The sequence below is a fragment of the Mustelus asterias genome, chromosome 31, assembly GCF_964213995.1.
Source record: "Mustelus asterias chromosome 31, sMusAst1.hap1.1, whole genome shotgun sequence".
Classification (NCBI taxonomy): domain Eukaryota; kingdom Metazoa; phylum Chordata; class Chondrichthyes; order Carcharhiniformes; family Triakidae; genus Mustelus; species Mustelus asterias.
In genome coordinates, this window is record NC_135831.1 from 11,197,020 (window position 1) to 11,219,553 (window position 22,534).

The 22,534-nt window shown below is 51.4% G+C and overlaps 1 protein-coding gene across 1 annotated transcript in view; it reads right to left on the minus strand.

The window, feature by feature from the left end:
• mcm7 (minichromosome maintenance complex component 7) overlaps window positions 1–22,534 on the minus strand; it is a 49,975-nt gene that overhangs the window by 13,515 nt on the left and 13,926 nt on the right. The window contains exons 5-12 of the mRNA XM_078200906.1: window positions 21,260–21,440; window positions 17,755–17,892; window positions 17,501–17,650; window positions 14,246–14,360; window positions 11,563–11,694; window positions 7,766–7,849; window positions 5,021–5,232; window positions 74–255 (exon numbers count right to left, since the gene is read on the minus strand). Of these exons, the coding sequence (XP_078057032.1) occupies window positions 74–255; window positions 5,021–5,232; window positions 7,766–7,849; window positions 11,563–11,694; window positions 14,246–14,360; window positions 17,501–17,650; window positions 17,755–17,892; window positions 21,260–21,440 (1,194 nt within the window). The remainder of the gene's footprint in view (window positions 1–73; window positions 256–5,020; window positions 5,233–7,765; window positions 7,850–11,562; window positions 11,695–14,245; window positions 14,361–17,500; window positions 17,651–17,754; window positions 17,893–21,259; window positions 21,441–22,534) is intronic.

A 22,534-nucleotide genomic window follows, 5' to 3' on the forward strand; every position in this document is an offset into this window, starting at 1 on the left:
TAGCACGCAAGAAACAATACTTTTCACTGTATCCCAATACATGTGACAATAATAAATCAAATCCCTCCCATACCTCAGGTCGTTATCTCGATCCGGTTTATCCTGAATGAGCCACAGGAGGTCGAATCGGGATAGCAGCGCCGCTGGAAGCTGGATGTTCTGTTCCACGGTTTTCTTGGGATTGTAGCGGCCGTAGGCAGGGTTGGCGGCCGCCAGGATGGAGCAGCGGGCGTTCAGCGTGGTCAGGATACCAGCCTTTAGAGAGGGAAAGAGCCCAGGGGATTCACTCAACGACTGATAAACCCGCTGCCACCGTTCGAGCCTGCCCTCGGCCCCAAGGACCGCTCGACAGAGATTCAAAATGAAAAGCAACAGCTCCGAGGAGAGGGCGAGAGGCTACACCAGGTCAAGGAGCTGCTGTCCATGAGAGGGGCTGAACTTCTCAGCCAGAATGGGCACAAAGTCTCAGCAATAAATTTATTTCCTTCGCGCTGAATACTAATCCTGAAGATGAGGAAGTGGAAGGATGGGTTGGTAAGTTTGCCGACGACATGAAGGTTGGTGGGGTTGTGGATAGTCTGGAGGGATGTCAGAAGTTACAGAGGGACACAGATAGGATGCAAGACTGGGCGGAGAAGTGGCAGATGGACTTCAACCCAGATAAATGCGTAGTGGTCCATTTTGGCAGGTCAAATGGGATGAAGGAGTACAATATAAAGGGAAAGACTCTTAGTACTGTAGAGGATCAGAAGGACCTTGGGGTCTGGGTCCATAGGACTCTAAAATCGGCCCCGCAGGTGGAGGAGGTGGTTAAGAAGGTATATGGTGTGCTGGCCTTTATCAATCGAGGGACTGAGTTTAGGAGTGCGGGGATAATGATGCTGCTTTATAAGACCCTCGTCAGGCCCCACTTGGAGTACTGTGCTCAGTTCTGGTTGCCTCATTACAGGAAGGATGTGGAAAAGATTGAAAGGGTGCAGAGGAGATTTACAAGGATGTTGCCTGGATTGAGTGGCATGCCTTATGAGGATAGGCTGAGGGAGCTCGGTCTTTTCTCCTTGGAGAGACATAGGATGAGAGGAGACCTAATAGAGGTGTATAAGATGTTGAGAGGCATAGATCGGGTGGACTCTCTGAGGCTTTTTCCCAGGGTGGAAATGGCTGCCATGAGAGGACACAGGTTTAAGGTGCTGGGGGGTAGGTACAGGGGAAATGTTAGGGGGAAGTTTTTCACTCAGAGGGTGGTGGGCGAGTGGAATCAGCTGCCGTCAGTGGTGGTGGAGGCAAACTCAATAGGATCTTTTAAGAGACTCCTGGATGAGTACATGGGACTTAATAGGATGGAGGGTTATAGCTAGGCCTAAAAGGTAGGGATATGTTCGGCACAACTTGTGGGGCCAAAGGGTCTGTTTTGTGCTGTAGTTTTTCTATGTTTCTAAAAGTGTGAGGTGTTGCATTTTGGGAGGACTAACAAGGCCAGGGAAGACACAATGAACAGGAGGATGTTAGGAAGGACAAGAGGGTCAGAGAGAGCTTGGGGTGCATGGTCAAAGACCCCTGTAGGCAGCAGGACAGGTAGATAAGGTGGTTAAGAAGACAAATGAGATACTTGACTCATTAGCAGAAACATAGAATATAAGAGCGAGGAGGTTATGATGGGAGCTGTATAAAACGCTGGTTAGGACACAGCTAGAGTACCGTGTGCAGTTCTGGTCACCACACTACAGGAAGGATGTGATTTCACTTGAGACGGTGCAGAGGAGATTCACCAAGATGTTGCCTGGGCTGCAGAGTTTCAGCAATGAGGAGAGGCTGGTTAAGCTGGGGTTGTTTTCCTTGGAGCGGAGAAGGCTGAGGTGTATCTGATTGAGGTGCACAAAGTGATGAGGGACAGAGATAGGGTGGATCGGAAGAAAGAGTTCAAAGACGTGCAGGTTAGGATGCATTGGCCGTGCTAAATTCTCACTCAGTGTTACTCGAACAGGCGCTGGAGTGTGGCGACTAGGGGATTTTCACAGTAACTTCATTGCAGTGTTAATGTAAGCCTACTTGTGATGCTAATAAATAAACTTTAAAACATTTCCCCCTCCCTTAGTAAAGGCATCAATAATCAGAGGGCATAGAGTTGCAGTCGATAGGGAGATTTAGATGTGTTTTGATTTAAAACCTTTTCACCGAGGGTTGTGGGAATCTGGAACTCACTGCCTGAAAGGGTGATGGGGGCAGAGAACCTCATAATATTCAGGAAGCATTTAGATGAACACTTTAAGGTTTATTTATTTGCGTCAGAAGCAGGCTTACATTTACAATACAATGAAGTTACTGTGACAATCCCTGAGTCGCCACACTCTGGCGCCTGCTCGGGTAACACTGAGGGAGAATTTAGCATGGCCAATGCACCCCAACCAGCACGCCTTTCGGACTGTGGGGGGAAACTGGAGCAAAACACCACAGCATACAAGGCTACAGACCAACGAAACGCTGACCATTTCACACGCAATGACTGAGGCAAAGACTCTCGGCACATAGGAACGCAGCTTCGACTCTGGGTCCTAAACAGGGGAAGTAAAGGAGTTGTTTGATGAGAAGGCACATACAGGGGGAGAGGCAGAGAACACCGATGAGTTGAGGGGAGACTTGATGCAAACACTGGGAAGAAGGGATTGGAGGGATAAAGAGTTCAGGAGGAGAGGTTCCTGTGGAGTAGAGAGCATGTCAATCAAACGGCTTGCCTCTCTGTGGGTTGTTGTGACAATCACAATGGTTTTGTGGTCATCGTTAAGCTTTTACTTCTTTGATTTCATAAAACGTTGGGCGGGAGGGGTTTAACACGGTTAAACATTGGGGGGTTTAACACGGTTAAACATTGGGGGGTTTAACACGGTTAAACATTGGGGGGTTTAACACGGTTAAACATTGGGGGGTTTAACACGGTTAAACATTGGGAGGTTTAACACGGTTAAACATTGGGGGGTTTAACACGGTTAAACATTGGGGGGTTTAACACGGTTAAACATTGGGGGGTTTAACACGGTTAAACATTGGGGGGTTTAACACGGTTAAACATTGGGGGGTTTAACACGGTTAAACATTGGGGGGTTTAACACGGTTAAACATTGGGGGGGGTTTAACACGGTTAAACATTGGGGGGGGTTTAACACGGTTAAACATTGGGGGGGGTTTAACACGGTTAAACATTGGGGGGGGTTTAACACGGTTAAACATTGGGGGGGTTTAACACGGTTAAACATTGGGGGGGTTTAACACGGTTAAACATTGGGGGGGTTTAACACGGTTAAACATTGGGGGGGTTTAACACGGTTAAACATTGGGGGGGTTTAACACGGTTAAACATTGGGGGGGGTTTAACACGGTTAAACATTGGGGGGTTAAACACGGTTAAACATTGGAGGGTTTAACACGGTTAAACATTGGGGGGTTTAACACGGTTAAACATTGGGGGGTTTAACACGGTTAAACATTGGGGGGTTTAACACGGTTAAACATTGGGGGGTTTAACACGGTTAAACATTGGGGGGTTTAACACGGTTAAACATTGGGGGGTTTAACACGGTTAAACATTGGGGGGTTTAACACGGTTAAACATTGGGGGGTTTAACACGGTTAAACATTGGGGGGTTTAACACGGTTAAACATTGGGGGGATTAACACGGTTAAACATTGGGGGGTTTAACACGGTTAAACATTGGGGGGTTTAACACGGTTAAACATTGGGGGGTTTAACACGGTTAAACATTGGGGGGGTTTAACACGGTTAAACATTGGGGGGGTTTAACACGGTTAAACATTGGGGGGTTTAACACGGTTAAACATTGGGGGGTTTAACACGGTTAAACATTGGGGGGTTTAACACGGTTAAACATTGGGGGGTTTAACACGGTTAAACATTGGGGGGTTTAACACGGTTAAACATTGGGGGGTTTAACACGGTTAAACATTGGGGGGTTTAACACGGTTAAACATTGGGGGGTTTAACACGGTTAAACATTGGGGGGTTTAACACGGTTAAACATTGGGGGGTTTAACACGGTTAAACATTGGGGGGTTTAACACGGTTAAACATTGGGGGGTTTAACACGGTTAAACATTGGGGGGTTTAACACGGTTAAACATTGGGGGGTTTAACACGGTTAAACATTGGGGGGTTTAACACGGTTAAACATTGGGGGGTTTAACACGGTTAAACATTGGGGGGTTTAACACGGTTAAACATTGGGGGGGTTTAACATGGTTAAACATTGGGGGGGTTTAACACGGTTAAACATTGGGGGGTTTAACACGGTTAAACATTGGGGGGGTTTAACACGGTTAAACATTGGGGGGTTTAACACGGTTAAACATTGGGGGGTTTAACACGGTTAAACATTGGGGGGGGTTTAACACGGTTAAACATCGGGGGGTTTAACACGGTTAAACGTTGGGGGGGTTTAACACGGTTAAACATCGGGGGGGGTTTAACACGGTTAAACATTGGGGGGTTTAACACGGTTAAACATTGGGGGGGTTCGTGAATTACCTTCTCTGGATCAGAGCAGCAGAACAAAGAGATACAGCGATCACCAAGTTAAACACAGATTCCATACGGGGCAAAAGGAAACGATGATAAATAACCAATCATGTTCCAGGTGGCAGTCTACAAACCGCCGAATATTAGAAAGTATGAAAGGTATGCCAAATCTAAAGCGAACTTTGGTTAATCCACACAAAGCACCGTGTGCGGATCATCAATTTAAAATAGGATAACTGGGCAGGAGGTAGAGAAGGTTTACAAGGATAACACCAAGTGTGTGTGGGTTTTACAGATTGTGAAAGGATTGGTAAGCCGGGTCTCTTTTCGCTCGATTGGGGACAGAGTTATTTATATGAATGATGAAAGGTTTCTGTTGGAGTGGATCACTAGCCGACACAAATCGCTCAGGACATGCCATCTGATCAGTGTGACGGGCAGCGTGTGAATGCTCTGGTCTAATCAAAACACGCTCCCTCATCTGCCACTTGCCTTGGCGATCGAGATGGTCTGCTGCTCCATCACCTCGTGAATGGCAGTCCGGTCAGAATCCATCATCTTGTCAAACTCGTCAATGCAGCAGATCCCTTGGTCAGCCAGCACCAGAGCCCCGCCTTCCAGGATCATCTCCCCGGTAACCGGGTCCTTCATCACCGCAGCAGTCAGCCCCACGCCTGACGACCCTCGGCCTGTGGTGTACTGACCTGGAGGGAGCACACATCGATGTCAAGTCAGCACTGATACGTGGAGCAAATTCTCCTGCCAAACACACCGGCAGCTCACTGGAGACATGCCAACATCAGCATGCGTTCCCACACTGCCAAGAACAAACTAGGGGAAACACAGCTCAAAGGTCACACATCACACACTCACCGATATCACCCAGAGTTCACACACACACACTCACCGATATCACCCAGAGATCACACACACACTCACCGATATCACCCAGAGTTCACACACACACTCACCGATATCACCCAGAGTTCACACATCACACACACACTCATCGATATCACCCAGAGTTCACACATCACACACACACACTCACCGATATCACCCAGAGTTCACACACACACCGATATCACCCAGAGTTCACACACACACACACACCGATATCACCCAGAGTTCACACACACACACTCACCGATATCTCCCAGAGTTCACACACACACACTCACCGATATCACCCAGAGTTCACACACACACACACCGATATCACCCAGAGTTCACACACACACACCGATATCACCCAGAGTTCACACACACACACACACCGATATCACCCAGAGTTCACACACACACACTCACCGATATCACCCAGAGTTCACACACACACTCACCGATATCACCCAGAGTTCACACACACACTCACCGATATCACCCAGAGTTCACACATCACACACCGATATCACCCAGAGTTCACACACACACTCACCGATATCACCCAGAGTTCACACACACACACACCGATATCACCCAGAGTTCACACACACACACCGATATCACCCAGAGTTCACACACACACACACACCGATATCACCCAGAGTTCACACACACACACTCACCGATATCACCCAGAGTTCACACACACACACTCACCGATATCACCCAGAGTTCACACACACACACACACCGATATCACCCAGAGTTCACACACACACTCACCGATATCACCCAGAGTTCACACACACACACTCACCGATATCACCCAGAGTTCACACACACACACTCACCGATATCACCCAGAGTTCACACACACACACACACACACCGATATCACCCAGAGTTCACACACACACTCACCGATATCACCCAGAGTTCACACACACTCACCGATATCACCCAGAGTTCACACACACACACCGATATCACCCAGAGTTCACACACACACTCACCGATATCACCCAGAGTTCACACACACACACTCACCGATATCACCCAGAGTTCACACACACTCACCGATATCACCCAGAGTTCACACACACACACACCGATATCACCCAGAGTTCACACACACACCGATATCACCCAGAGTTCACACACACACACACACCGATATCACCCAGAGTTCACACACACACACACCGATATCACCCAGAGTTCACACATCACACACTCACCGATATCACCCAGAGTTCACACATCACACACACCGATATCACCCAGAGTTCACACACACACACACCGATATCACCCAGAGTTCACACATCACACACTCACCGATATCACCCAGAGTTCACACATCACACACACCGATATCACCCAGAGTTCACACACACACCGATATCACCCAGAGTTCACACACACACCGATATCACCCAGAGTTCACACACACACACACCGATATCACCCAGAGTTCACACATCACACATACCGATATCACCCAGAGTTCACACACACACTCACCGATATCACCCAGAGTTCACACATCACACACTCACCGATATCACCCAGAGTTCACACATCACACACTCACCGATATCACCCAGAGTTCACACACACACTCACCGATATCACCCAGAGTTCACACACACACCGATATCACCCAGAGTTCACACATCACACTCACCGATATCACCCAGAGTTCACACACACACACTCACCGATATCACCCAGAGTTCACACACACACACTCACCGATATCACCCAGAGTTCACACATCACACTCACCGATATCACCCAGAGTTCACACACACACACTCACCGATATCACCGAGTTCACACACACACACTCACCGATATCACCCAGAGTTCACACACACACACTCCCCGATATCACCCAGAGTTCACACATCACACTCACCGATATCACCCAGAGTTCACACACACACACTCACCGATATCACCCAGAGTTCACACACACACTCACCGATATCACCCAGAGTTCACACACACACACTCAGTGATATCACCCAGAGTTCACACACACACTCACCGTTATCACCCAGAGTTCACACACTCACTCACCGATATCACCCAGAGTTCACACATCGATATCACCCAGAGTTCACACACACACACCGATATCACCCAGAGTTCACACATCACACACCGATATCACCCAGAGTTCACACATCGATATCACCCAGAGTTCACACACACCGATATCACCCAGAGTTCACACATCGATATCACCCAGAGTTCACACACACCGATATCACCCAGAGTTCACACATCACACACACAGATATGACCCACAGTTCACTCAGTGCAGGGTCAGTTAGCCAGACTTACTCCTCGATGCAAGTCGATCAATGTAGCAAAGTAGCTGCGATTTTGCCACACCTGGATCGCCCATCAGACAGATGTTGATGTTACCTACAGGGGCGCAGGAGGGAAGCGGAGAGCATTAGGAACAGAACTGCAGGCACTGGGTGTGAATGGCCTGAGGCTCACAGTCAAAGGCCACCCTTCAGTTAATCTCGCCTTTACGCATTAACACTGGGATTAACCCCATTGGTTCCATTGATTTTATTGAGATAATCAAGATCATAGTGAACCATCAGAGCCAGATTTCCCGAGGGGCCGGGCAGAACACAATTCTCAGCTGCAATCTGTCGCTGGGGTGGCACCCCAGTGGTTAGCACTGCAGCTTCACAGAGCCAGGGACCAGTGCTCGGTTCCCGGCTTGGGTCACTGTCCATGCAGACTCTGCACAGGTTTCCTCCGGGTGCTCCGGTTTCCTCCCACACTCCAAAAGACGTGCTGGTTAGGGTGCATTGGCCACGCCAAATTCCCCCTCAGTGTTACCCGAACAGGCACCGGCGTGTGGCCACTCATAGAATCCTACAGTGCAGGAGGAGGCCATTCAGCCCATCGAGTCTGCACCAACCACAATCCCACCCAGGCCCTATCCCCATAACCCCATGCATTTACCCTGGCTAGTCCCCCTGACACCAAGGGGTATTTTAGCACGACCAATCCACCGAACCCGCCCACCTTTGGACTGTGGGAGGAAACCGGAGCACCCGGAGGAAACCCACGCAGACACGGGGAGAACGTGCAGACTCCACACAGACAGTGACCCAAGCCGGGAATTGAACCCGGGTCCCTGGCGCTGTGAGGCAGCAGTGCTAACCCACTGTGCCACCGGACTCAGGGAGTTCCACGGTAACTTCATTGCAGTGTTAATGGAAGCCTACTTGTGACACGAATAAATAAACTTAAACTTAGCTCAGCGAGTCTCCCAGAATCAAGAGGAAGGAATTGGATAGGAACATGAAACCAACATCAATGGGTGAGGGATGTTTGGAGATGATTGGTTTAAGACTCGTTGGGTTCGGGAAATTTTTTAAAAATTCATTCATGGGACATGAGCTTAGGTTTGGAAAGTGCTGCCGAAGGAGCCTTGGTGAGTTGTTGCATCTTGTGGATGGTACACACGGCTGCCACTGTGCGTCGGTGGTGGAGGGTTTGAATGCCGTTGTGGGGGGGGGGGGAATTCCAGGATTTTAACCCAGCGACTGTGAGGGAACGGCGATATATTTCCAAGTCAAGATGATGAATGGCTTGGAGAACTTGCAGGTGGTGGTGTTCCCATGTATCTGCTGCCCTTGTCCTTCCAGATGGAAGCGGTCGTGGGTTTGGAAGGTGCCGTCTAAGGATCTTTGGTGAATTGCTGCAGTCCATCTTGTAGATGGTACACACGGCTGCTACTGAGGTGGAGGGAGTGGGTGTTTGTGGATGGGGGGCCAATCAAGTGGGGCTGCTTTGTCCTGGATGGTGTCAATGATCTTGAATGTTCTTGGAGCCGCACCATCCAGGCAAGTGGGGAGTGTTCCATCACACTCCTGACTTGTGCCTTGGAGATGGTGGACAGGCTTTGGGGAGTCAGGGGGTGAGTTACTCGCCCCAGTATTCCCAGCCTCTGGCCTGCTCCTGAGGCCATTGTATTTATATGGCCAATCCAGTTCAGTTTCTGGTTAATGGTAACCCCCATTGGTGTTAGTATTGGTGGGGGGGGTGGGAGATTCAGCAATGGGGGGGCAGGGGGGATTCAGCGAAGGCATTACCTTTGTCATGGGGAGATGGCTGGACTCTCTGCTGTCAGAAAGCCATTGCTGGCACTTGTGTGGCATGAACATAATTTGCGGGATGAAGCTTGGTGGAACAGTCGAACTCGACTTAATAGAGGTTTATAAGATGATGAGGGGGATAGATAGAGTGGACGTTCAGAGACTATTTCCTCGGGTGAATGTAGCTGTTACTAGGGGGCATAACTATAAGGTGGGAGATATAGGAGGGATGTCCGAGGTAGGTTCTTTACTCAGAGAGTGGTTGGGGTGTGGAATGGATTGCCTGCAGTGATAGTGGAGTCGGACACTTCAGGAAATTTCAAGCGGTTATTGGATAGGCACATGGAGCACACCAGGATGATAGGGAGTGGGATAGCTTGATCTTGGTTTCAGATAAAGCTCTGCACAACATCGAGGGCCGAAGGGCCTGTACTGTGCTGTACTGTTCTATGTTCTTGGGAGAGAGCAGATGAGGGGGATTAGACTGTGCAGAGGTTAGCGGGTACGGGTTTAGTTTGGGTGGAATATTCAAGGCTGAGGAGGAGTGACCAGCAGAATGGGACTAGTCATGGAGAGAAGGTAGCAAAAAGGGAGTTGAGGATTACATCAAATCGGTCATGATCTCGCGGACTTGTGGAACAGATTTGATGGGCCAAATGATCTATTTCTGTTCCTTATTGTTTTATTGGCCTGGTTTACACAGAGCACAGAGCAGATTGACGGTAACCTGCTTTCGGTGAGTGTGAAATATTCTCTAAATTGAGCACTTTGCAGAACACCAACTTGATTCCTTTGCAGGTCCAGTGCTCCCCCTTCAGCCCAGTCCAACCCGTCGCAGTTTCAAATCGATTTTTGGTGTCCGATTAAGGAGTGGGACAGTGTGGGGGCAATCCCAGACGGGCAGGACCACAACCGCGTCCGCCCAGAGGCCAGAACCCCCCCAGGGCAGGGATAGAACATAGAAAGCCACAGCACAAACAGGCCCTTCGGCCCACAAGTTGCGCTGATCATATCCCTACCTCTAGGCCTATCTATAGCCCTCAATCCCATTAAATCCCATGTACTCATCCAGAAGTCTCTTAAAAGACCCCAACGAGTTTGCCTCCACCACCACCGACGTCAGCCGATTCCACTCACCCACCACCCTCTGAGTGAAAAACTTACCCCTGACATCTCCTCTGTACCTACCCCCCAGCACCTTAAACCTGTGTCCTCTCGTAGCAACCATTTCAGCCCTTGGAAATAGCCTCTGAGAGTCTACCCTATCCAGACCTCTCAACATCTTGTAAACCTCTATCAGGTCACCTCTCATCCTTCGTCTCTCCAGGGAGAAGAGACCAAGCTCCCTCAACCTATCCTCATAAGGCATGCCCCCCAATCCAGGCAACATCCTTGTAAATCTCCTCTGCACCCTTTCAATGGCTTCAACATCTTTCCTGTAATGAGGTGACCAGAACTGCGCGCAGTACTCCAAGTGGGGTCTAACCAGGGTCCTATAAAGCTGCAGCATTATCTCCCGACTCCTAAACTCAATCCCTCGATTAATGAAGGCTAGTACGCCGTACGCCTTCTTGACCGCATCCTCCACCTGCGAGGCCGATTTAAGAGTCCTATGGACCCGGACCCCAAGGTCCTTCTGATCCTCTACACTGCTAAGAATGGTACCCTTCATATTATACTGCTGCTTCATCCCATTGGATCTGCCAAAATGGATCACTACACACTTATCCGGGTTGAAGTCCATCTGCCACTTCTCCGCCCAGTCTTGCATTCTATCTATGTCTCGCTGCAACTTCTGACATCCCTCCAAACTATCCACAACACCACCTACCTTGGTGTCGTCAGCAAACTTACCAACCCATCCCTCCACTTCCTCATCCAGGTCATTTATGAAAATGACAAACAGCAAGGGTCCCAGAACAGATCCCTGGGGCACTCCACTGGTCACTGACCTCCATGCAGAGAAAGACTCCTCCACAGCCACTCTCTGCCTTCTGCAGAGTCCACGTCCCTTACCTCGTATCTTCATGCCTTTGGGAGACTGATCCACGCCTCCGACCAGGAGTAGCAGCAAGGCCTTCTTCACGTCCTCGTGGCCGTAGATTTCCGGCGCGATGGAGGCGGCGAGTTTCTCGTAGAAATCCTCCTCTGGGGAGAAAGAGCGATAGAGAGAGAGAGAGTGAGAAAGAGCAATAGAGAGAGAGAGCGAGAAAGAGCGTTAAGCTCAGCGCCACACCAAACAACTGGGACACACACACACCCACCGCTTCAGTAAGTTTCCCCATCACACCAGCACCCCGTCAAGGTTCCCAAGCATCCTTTAAACTCTCAACTTACCGATATCACGCTTGACGCTGCACGATTCAAATCAGTAGCAGGAGTAGGCCACTCGACCCCTCGATCCCCATCCGGCCGTCAATAAAATCATGGCTGATCTGATTGCAGTCTCAACCCCACCTACCTACGGCATGGTAGCACAGTGGTTAGCACTGCTGCTTCACAGCTCCAGGGACCTGGGTTCGATTCCCGGCTCGGGTCACTGTCTGTGTGGAGTTTGCACATTCTCCCCGTGTCTGCGTGGGTTTCCTCCGGGTGCTCCGGTTTCCTCCCACACTCCAAAGGTGTGCGGGTTAGGTTGATTGGCCAGGTTAAAAATTGCCCCTTAGTGTCCTGAGATGCGCAGGTTAGAGGGATTAGCGGGTAAATGTGTGGGGGGTAGGGCCTGGGTGGGATTGTGGTCGGTGCAGACTCGATGGGCCGAATGGCCTCCTTCTGCACTGTAGGGTTTAGAACATAGAACAGTACAGCACAGAACAGGCCCTTCGGCCCATGATGTTGTGCCGAGCTTTATCTGAAACCAAGATCAAGCTATCCCACTTTGTATGTTTCTATGATACCTCTCCCCACCCGATAACCTTTCACCCACCCCCTCGTTAATCAAAAATCTATCTGGCTTAAACAATTCCAAAGATTCTGCTGCCACCGCCCTTTGAGGAAGAGGGCTCCAGCGACTCTCAGCGCCAAAACAAAAATTCTCCTCATCCCCGTCTGAAATGGGCGACCCCTTATTATTAAACAATGATCCCCAGGTTCTAGATTCCCCCCACAAGAGGAAACATCCTCTCCACATCTACCTTGTCAACACCACCCACGGTCTTTAAAAGGTTTCCAGGGCGGCGCGATGGCACAGTGAGTTGGCACTGCTGCCTCACAGCAGCCAGGGACCCGGGTTCGATTCCCAACTTCGGTCACTGTCTGTGTGGAGTCTGCACGTTCTCCCCGTGTCTGTGTGGGTTTCCTCCGGGTGCTCCGATTTCCTCCCACAGTCCGAAAGACGTGCTGGTTAGGGTGCATTGGCCGTGCTAAATTCTCCCTCAGTGTAACCCGAACAGGCGCCTGAGTGTGACGACGAGGGGATTTTCACAGTAACTTCATTACAGTGTTAATGTAAGCCTACTTGTGACACTGATAAACAAACTTTAAACTCAAGTTGACCCTTATAAACTCTAGTGGATACAAGCCTACCCCTCTCCAACCTTTCCTCATTAGACAATCCTCCCATCCATTTTCTCCTTGGAGAGACGAAGGGTGAGAGGTGACCTGATAGAGGTGTACGAGATGTTGAGAGGTATAGATCGGGTGGATTCTCAGAGGCTTTTTCCCAGGGCTGAAATGGCTGCTACGAGAGGACACAGGTTTAAGGTGCTGGGGAGTAGGTACAGAGGAGATGTCAGGGGTAAGTTTTTCACTCAGAGGGTGGTGGGTGAGTGGAATCGGCTGCCGTCAGTGGTGGTGGAGGCAAACTCGATAGGGTCTTTTAAGAGACTTCTGGATGAGTACATGGGACTTAATAGGATTGAGGGTTATAGGTAAGCCTATATATAAGCCTAGGTAGGGAGGGACATGACCGGCGCAACTTGTGGGCCGAAGGGCCTGTTTGTGCTGTATTTTTTCTATGTTCTATCCCTGGAATTAGTCTTGTAAATGTTCCCTGAACTGCCTCCAATACATTTACATCTTTCCTTAAATCAGGAGAGTAATACTGTACGCAATATTCCAGATGTGGCCTCATCAATGTCCAGCTGAAGCATAGCCTCCCTACTTTTACGCTGAATTCCCTTTGCAATAAATAAAAACATTCTATTAAGCTTTTCAATTACTTGCTGTTCCTGTATTCCAGCCTTCTGCGATTCATGCACTGTGGCACCCGGATCCCTCTGCATCTCAGAGCTCTGCAATCGCTCACCATTTAGACCACAAGCTTCTTTTTCATTCTTTCCGCAAAGCTGGATAATTTCACGTTTGCCTACACTGTTGGCCAGGCCCCTTGCCCACCCGCCCCACGTATAGCCAGCTGCGGGGTTGTCACGAGTGCCACAGCCAATGCTCAGCACACACCCCGCCTGTCAGAATTGATATCACCAGTGGAGTCGCTCGCGGTCTCCTCCCACTGGTGTTCGCTCTCACGGAGTTACGACTCTCTTCATTAATCCCCGATAGGGGCGGAGAGTTCACACTCAGATCAGTGTGGGCTAACCCCCCCCCCACCACCGTCCGTCCGCGCCCCCCCACCGTCCCCGAGTTCAAGCTGGGGTCAGCGCATCTCTCTGCCCGACAGTGAGAAAATGAGGCAGCCACTGACAGCGCACCGGACCGACAGAGCGAGACGGTGGCATCTCGCGGTCCGCTCCATACTGACCTGTGATTTGTTTCAGCTCCTTCTCGCTCAGCTCCTGAGTTCCCAGCTCGTCATCTTCCGTTTTATTCATCTGACTGATCCTGTGGGCTTCCAGGTACGTCTCCGAGAGCAGACCCTGAAAAAGTCCAGAGGAGCCAGTTAGAAGCCACGGAGAGGTCACTGTACCGGAGGAGGGCCGATTGGTTCCTCGCGTCTCCGGAGGGGGTAACTCGGTCCTCTCTCCCCCCCCCCCGATACTGCGAAATGAAACACACAGACAGACACACACACGTAGCTTTGTTCTTCAATAATTTAGGAGCAGGCGTGGGCCATTCGAGCCTGCCCTGCCACTTGGTGAGATCATGGCTGATTTGACAGTCTGAGGATTCAGGGTAGGCCATTTAGGACGGAGGTGAGGAGACATTTCTTCACCCAGAGAGTGGTGAGCCTGTGGAATTCATTACCACAGGAAATAGTTGATGCCAAAACATTGAATGTATTCAAGAGGCGGCTGGATACAGCACTTGGGGCAAACGGGATCAAACGTGAGGGAATATATTTTGGAAGGTCTAATACAGATAGGAAATATACAGTAAATGGCAGAACCCCTAAGAGTATTGATAGGCAAAGCAATCTGGGTGTACAGGTACACAGGTCACTGAAAGTGGCAACGCAGGTGGAGAAGGTAGTCAAGAAGGCATACGGCATGCTTGCCTTCATCGGCCGGGGCATTGAGTTTAAAAATTGGCAAGTCAGGTTACAGCTTTATAGAACCTTAGTTAGGCCGCACTTGGAATATCGTGTTCAATTCTGGTCGCCACACTACCAGAAAGATGTGGAGGCTTTGGAGAGGCTACAGAGAAGATTTCCCAGAATGTTGCCTGGTATGGAGGGCATTAGCTATAAGGAGAGGTTGAAGAAACTTGGTTTGTTCTCACTGGGACGGAGGTTGAGGGGACACCTGATAGAAGTCTAGAAGATTATGAGAGGCATGGACAGAGTGGATAGTCAGAAGCTTTTTCCCAGGGCGGAAGAGTCAATTACTAGGGGGAACAGGTTTAAGGTGCGAGGGGGCAAGGTTTAAAGGAGATGTATGAGGCAGATTTGTTACACAGAGGGTGGTGGGTGCCTGGAACTCGTTGCCGGGGGAGGGAGTGGAAGCAGATACGATAGTGAGTTTTAAGGGGCGTCTGGACAAATACATGAACAGGATGGGAATAGAGGGATATGGTCCCCGGAAGGGTAGGAGGTTTTAGTTAAATTGGGCAGCATGGTCGGTGCAGGTTCGGAGGGCCGAAGGGCCTGTTCCTGTGCTGTAATTTTCTTTGTTCTTTTTTCCTTTGTTATGGGGAGAAAGCAGGATTAGGCTGTTGAGTTGGACAATCAGCCATGATTGTGATGAATGGTCTCCTCTTGCTCCTATCTTTCTATGATCGTCGCCTCACTCCACTTTCCGATCACCTCTCCCCGCCCTCACCTCCCCTCAATCCAGAAAATCTGTCTATCTCAAACTTAAATGTTTCCATCAATCCAGTCCCTACTGCGATCTGGAGGGGGGAGAGAATTCCAAACACAAAATAACCCTCACAGGAAGAGGTTTCTCCCCATTTCGAGCCCTTATTTTGAAATTGTGGCCCCTCAAAATTCCCCGTGAGGGGAAACATCCTCCCAGCATCGACCCTGCCAGGCCCCCTGAGAATCCTCTGTCTCAATAAGATCACCTCTCATCCAAGGAATATTACTACTTCAGTGAAAGTAAGGTTGATGTTTTAGTGTCGCAAGTAGGCTTACATTAACACTGCAATGAAGTTACTGTGAAAATCCCCGAGTCGCCACACTCCGGCGCCTGTTCGGGTAACACTCAGGGAGAATTTAGCACGGCCAATGCACCCTAACCAGCGCGTCTTTCAGAGTGTGGGAGGAAACCGGAGCACCCGGAGGAAACCCACGCAGGCACGGGGAGAATGTGCAAACTCCACACAGTGACCCAAGCCAGGAATCGAACCCGAGTCCCTGGCACTGTGAGGCAGCAACTTTTACAGATGCACCATAGAAAGCATTCTTTCTGGTTGTATCACAGCTTGGTCTGGCTCCTGCTCTGCCCAAGACTGCAATAAACTACAACGGGTCGTGAACGAAGCCCAGTCCATCACGCAAACCAGCCTCCCATCCATTGACTCTGTCTACACTTCTCGCAGCCTCAAAAGCAGCCGGCATAATCGAGGATCCCACGCACCCCGGACATTCTCTCTTCCACCTTTTTCCGTTGGGAAAAAGATACAAAAGTCTGAGGACACGTACCAACCGACTCAAGAACAGCTTCTTCCCTGCTGCTGTCAGTGGACCTACCTCGCATCTTTCTCTACACCTTAGCTACACTACATTCTGCACCCTCTCCTTTCCTTCTCTATGAACGGTATGCTTTGTCTGTATAGCGCGCAAGAAACAATGCTTTTCACTGTATCACAATACATGTGACAATACTAAATCAAATCAAATTAAATCACTACTGCCCTGTAGATTGTACACACGACTGTGTTCCAATAGTGGAGGGAGTGGGTGTTTGTGGATGGGGGGCCAATCAAGCGGGGCTGCTTTGTCCTGGATGGTGTCGAGCTCGAGTGTTGCTGGAAGTGCCCCCATCCAGGCAAGTGGGGAGTATTCCATCACACTCCCGACTTGTGCCTTGTAGATAAGTGGTTAGGATTTGGGGAACCAGGAGGCGAGTTACTTGCTGCAGGTTTCCCAGCCCTTCACCTGCTCTGGTAGCCACAGTATTTACACGGCTGGGTTCCAGTTCAGTTCCTGGTCAATGTTGATAGTGATCCATCAAATGTCATGGGGAGATAAATCAGAACCTCTCTTGTTGGAGATGGTCACCGGCTGACACAAATGTCACTTGCTACTCATCAGCCCAAGCCTGGATATTGTCCAGGTCTTGCAGCATTTGGATCTGGACTGCTTCAACATCAGAGGAGTTGCGAATGGTGCAGAACATTCGCTCTTCTGACCTGATGATGGAAGGAAGGTCATCGATGAAGCAGCTGAAGGTGGCTGGGGCTGGGATACTACCCTGAGGGACTCCTGCAGAGAGGGAGCTGAAATGACGCCCCCCCCCCGACACCATGACGTCAATTTCCCCAGGGCCACGATGCCCACTCCCCCAGGGCCACGATGCCCACTCCCCCAGGGCCACGGTGCCCACTCCCCCAGGGCCACGGTGCCCACTCGGTCAGATTCCACCGTGACCTTCAGTCTTTCGCTTCAAGCTCTCACCTGAACCACCTGGCGGAAGCCAGACCTCATCATGGGAAGGAAGATGCCGGTGATGCTGACGTGGTCCCCGGGCTGAGCCAGCCGGGTGTTTTCCCCTCGGCTGTACACCGTCAAGCTGCGAGGAATGTTTCCCACCGGCACCTGGTCACTCTGAGGAAACGAGATGTATGTCAACTTCTCACTGAGCACAAGCACCCCCCCCCCCCCCCCCCCGCAGTTTGAAACTGACACAAGCTCCAGCTTCAGCTACTCACATGTTCCTGGATTTTTATTTCCTGAAATTTGATGAACTTTGACCCTCGCGACTGCAGGTAGACCCTCCCTCCTGACTTGTTGGTTTGGCACTCTCGGCTTGGGCACATGATCAGCGGCATGAAGCTGGGAGACTGGATCTGGAAGAGGAATCCAACAGCAAGGTCAGAGAGCGTGGGAAGCGGCCCTCCCTCCAACACCACCACCCCGGCCAGCTCCAGGGAAGACTCACGCGCCAGTTCCACACTGCCCGGAGTTATCCCTCCACAAGCAGCCCGCCCTGATACCCCCTCAAATCCCCCCCCCCACAATAACTCTCCCCCTGCCCCTAATATCAACCCTCAAGGCACACACGGTCCCACCCGTCCCAAAACATTCAACTGAATACCCTCTACCCCTCTCCCCTGCCCCCAATACCCACCCAACCCATACCCTGCCCCACAATTAGCCCCCCCCACCCTCACCCCTGAACACCCTCCAGTCCTCCCCAGTACCCCCCACAGCCCACACCCTTTCCCACCAGCCCCTAGTACTTTCCTGCCCCTTAATACACTCCATCGCTCTCTCTCTCTCTCTCTTCCCCCCGCCCCAATACACCCCTCAACCAACACCTTGCCCTGCTGGGCCCACAATTACCCCTCCAGCTGCCGCTGCCCCTAATACCCTTCACCGCCTCTCACGTGTATCATACTCCGCACCAACCCTTTCCCCCGCCCCTCATCTCTGCCTACCCTTAATAACCCCTCTCTGCCCACCCCTTAATGACCCCTCTCTGCCCACCCCTTAATGACCCCTCTGCCCACCCCTTAACTACCCCTCTCTGCCCACCCCTTAACGACCCCTCTCTGCCCACCCCTTAACGACCCCTCTGCCCACCCCTTAACGACCCCTCTGCCCACCCCTTAACGACCCCTCTGCCCACCCCTTAACGACCCCTCTGCCCACCCCTTAACGACCCCTCTGCCCACCCCTTAACGACCCCTCTGCCCACCCCTTAACGACCCCTCTGCCCACCCCTTAACGACCCCTCTGCCCACCCCTTAACGACCCCTCTGCCCACCCCTTAACGACCCCTCTGCCCACCCCTTAACGACCCCTCTGCCCACCCCTTAACGACCCCTCTGCCCACCCCTTAACGACCCCTCTGCCCACCCCTTAACGACCCCTCTGCCCACCCCTTAACGACCCCTCTGCCCACCCCTTAACGACCCCTCTCTGCCCACCCCTTAACGACCCCTCTCTGCCCACCCCTTAACGACCCCTCTGCCCACCCCTTAACGGCCCCTCTCTGCCCACCCCTTAACGACCCCTCTCTGCCCACCCCTTAACGACCCCTCTCTGCCCACCCCTTAACGACCCCTCTCTGCCCACCCCTTAACGACCCCTCTCTGCCCACCCCTTAACGACCCCTCTCTGCCCACCCCTTAACGACCCCTCTCTGCCCACCCCTTAACGACCCCTCTCTGCCCACCCCTTAACGACGCTTCTCCCTTAACATCCTCCAACTGCCCCACCTGCCTCCTGATTGAGACAACCACACCCCAAACTGGCCCAACTCCCTGACGGAAGGCTGCGTTTGGCCAGTGTGATCCGAGCTCTCCCTTTTATTCTCCCACAGGATGTGTCCCGTCACTGGTCGGGTCAGCATTTATTGCCCATCCCTAATCATAGAATCCCTACAATGCAGAAACAAGCCATTCGGCCCATCAAGTCTGCACCGACCACAATCCCACCCAGGCCCTACCCCCATATCCCTACACATTTACCCGCTAATCCCTCTAACCTACGCATCTCAGGACAGTAAGGGGCAATTTTAGCATGGCCAATCAACCTAACCCACACATCTTTGGAGCGTGGGAGGAAACCGGAGCACCCGGAGGAAACCCACACAGACATGGGGAGAATGTGCAAACTCCACACAGACAGTGACCCAAGCCTGGAATCGAACCCAGGCCCCTGGAGCTGTGAAGCAGCAGTGCTAACCACTGTGCTACCGTGCCGCCCCTGAAAGGATTCAAGCGACAACCACATTGCTGTGGCTCTGGAGTCACGTGTGGGCCAGATCGGGTAAGGGCGGCAGATTTCCTTCCCTAAAGGACATCGGTTTGTTTGTCTTTTAAAACAACAATCGACAATTGTTTCCTGGGCCACCGTGAGACTTATGGAGCTGATAAAGGACGAGATACATAGACTTGTTGGCCATGATGTGGGATTACTGGACAGGCGGCAGAGTGGACACAGGCTGATCTCAGGTACAGGAAGCAGAGAGCTGTGGTGGACAGCCAAGTTTCAGAACAAAGCGAAGCTCCGAATGGCATTCACCAAGGGGTCAGCACTCGGACCACTGCCTATTCTGATGTCAAGTGCTGGAGTCATAGAGGTTTACAGCATGGAAACAGGCCCTTTGGCCCAACTTGTCCATGCAGCCTTTATTTTTAAAAACCATTAAACGAATCCCAATTGCCCGCGTTTGGCCCATATCCCTCTATACCCATCGTACCCATGTAACTGTCTAAATGCTGTTTAAAAGACAAAATTGTACCCGCCTCTACTACTACCTCTGGCAGCTTGTTCCAGACACTCACCACCCTCTGTGTGAAAAAATTGCCCCTCTGTACCCTTTTGTATCTCTCCCCTCTCACCGTAAACCTATGCCCTCTAGTTTTAGACTCCCCTACCTTTGGGAAAAGATATTGACTATCTTGCTGATCTGTGCCCCTCATTATTTTATAGACCTCTATAAGGTCACCCCTCAGCCTTCTACGCTCCAGAGAAAAAAGTCCCAGTCTATCCAGCCTCTCCTTATAACTCAATCCATCAAGTCCCGGTAGCATCCTAGTAAATGTTTGGAGATACACGGCATGATCCCGGCAGCTGGTACGAGGCACAGGAATGCTGCAACCAACGAGGAGTGACAGACTCCAAGGTGACAGTGATGAGTGAGAAACAGCGCCGAGTGGGGTATCGACAAGGTGCACCGCAGCAACTCACTGAAGCTCCTTCGGCAGCACCTTCCAAACCCGCAACCTCTGATGCCTAGAAGGACAAGGGCAGCAGACACACGGGGAACACCACTACCCCCGCAAGTGCCCCTTCCGAGTCGCTCGCCATCCCGATTTGGAAACATAACCGGCTCTTCCCTCACCGTGGCCGGGTCAAAATCCTGGAACTCCCACCCTACGCCACACGGGACTGTAGCGGCTTCAAGATGGTGGCTCACCACCACCTGCTCAGGGGGCAGTTAGGGGTGGACAACAAAGGCTGGGCCCGGCCAGCGACGCCCCGCATTCTCGAACGAATAAAGAAAGATTAAATTGGCTGCGGAGGAGTGATATGTCTCAGTACGAATCATGAGGAGGGACAACTAAACGGTGCAGGGCTCACATAAGCACTGCCACCCCCGCCCCCCCCCAGCTCCTTATGCAGCACCCTCGCCAGCCCGCAGACTGCCCCCCTCCCCACCCTCTGAATGGACTGTGTTTACGTGGCGCCAGGCTCTGTACTTACCGGCTGGTATGTTTCCGCCCCGCACTGGTCACACGTGTACGTGGCCACCACCATCATGGGCTTGACCTCTGTCACCCTGGTAACGATGCCTCGGACAGTCACGAGCTTCCCGATGCTGTCGGCCTTCACGTCTCGGATCACCTTGGGCTTCGCCGTGCTGCAAGGTTTGAAGTAAATCTCGCTGTGGGGGGCGGAGGGGGGGAAAGGGCAATTAGTGGCAGCCCGGTGTGAAACGGCTCCACCTCCCTCACTAACATCACAGTTTCACATCTGAGGCGGCCCGTCGTGCGTGCGCCGGCCATCAAGCACCCATCTGTTCTAATCCCATTCTCCAGCTCTTACGACCATAAGATACAAGAGTCAGAAATAGGAGCACCGATTGAGAGCCTATCCATCTCTGTCTTAGAAACATAGAAAAAGTACAGCACAAACAGGCCCTTCGGCCCACAAGTTGTGCCAAACACATCCCTACATTCTAGACCTACGTATAACCCTCCATCCTATTACGCTCCATGTACTCATCCAGGAGTCTCTTAAAAGACCCTATTGAGTTCGCCTCCAACACCACTGACGGCACCGATTCCACTCGCCCACCACCCTCTGTGTGAAAAACTTCCCCCGAACATTTCCCCTGTACCTACCCCCCAGCACCTTAAACCTGTGTCCTCTCGTAGCAGCCATTTCCACCCTGGGAAAAAGCCTCTGAGAGTCCACCCGATCTATGCCTCTCAACATCTTATACACCTCTATTAGGTCTCCTCTCATCTTACATCTCTCCAAGGAGAAAAGACCAAGCTCCCTCAGCCTATCCTCATAAGGCACGCCACTCAATCCAGGCAACATCCTTGTAAACCTCCTCTGCACCCTTTCAATCTTTTCCACATCCTTCCTATAGTGAGGCGACCAGTACTCCAAGTGGGGTCTGACCAGGGTCTTATATAGCTTAAGTGCACTCACTGACCCGGCCTCCACAGCCTTCTGTGGCAATGAATCCCACAGATTCACCATCCTCTGGCTGAAGAAATTCCTCCCCATCTCCGTTCTAAAGGGCTGTCCCTTTACTCTGAGGCTGTGCCCGTGGCCCGTAGCCTTGCCAGCTGTGGCGTTCTTAAATGTTGTGAAGGCTCCTGCCTCTGCCACCCTTTCATGATGTGGAGACGCCGGCGTTGGGACTGGGGCGGGCACAGTAAGAAGTCTCACAGCACCAGGTTAAAGTCCAACAGGTTTATGTGGAATCACGCTGCTCCTTCAATCAGGTGAGTCACCTTTCAGGCA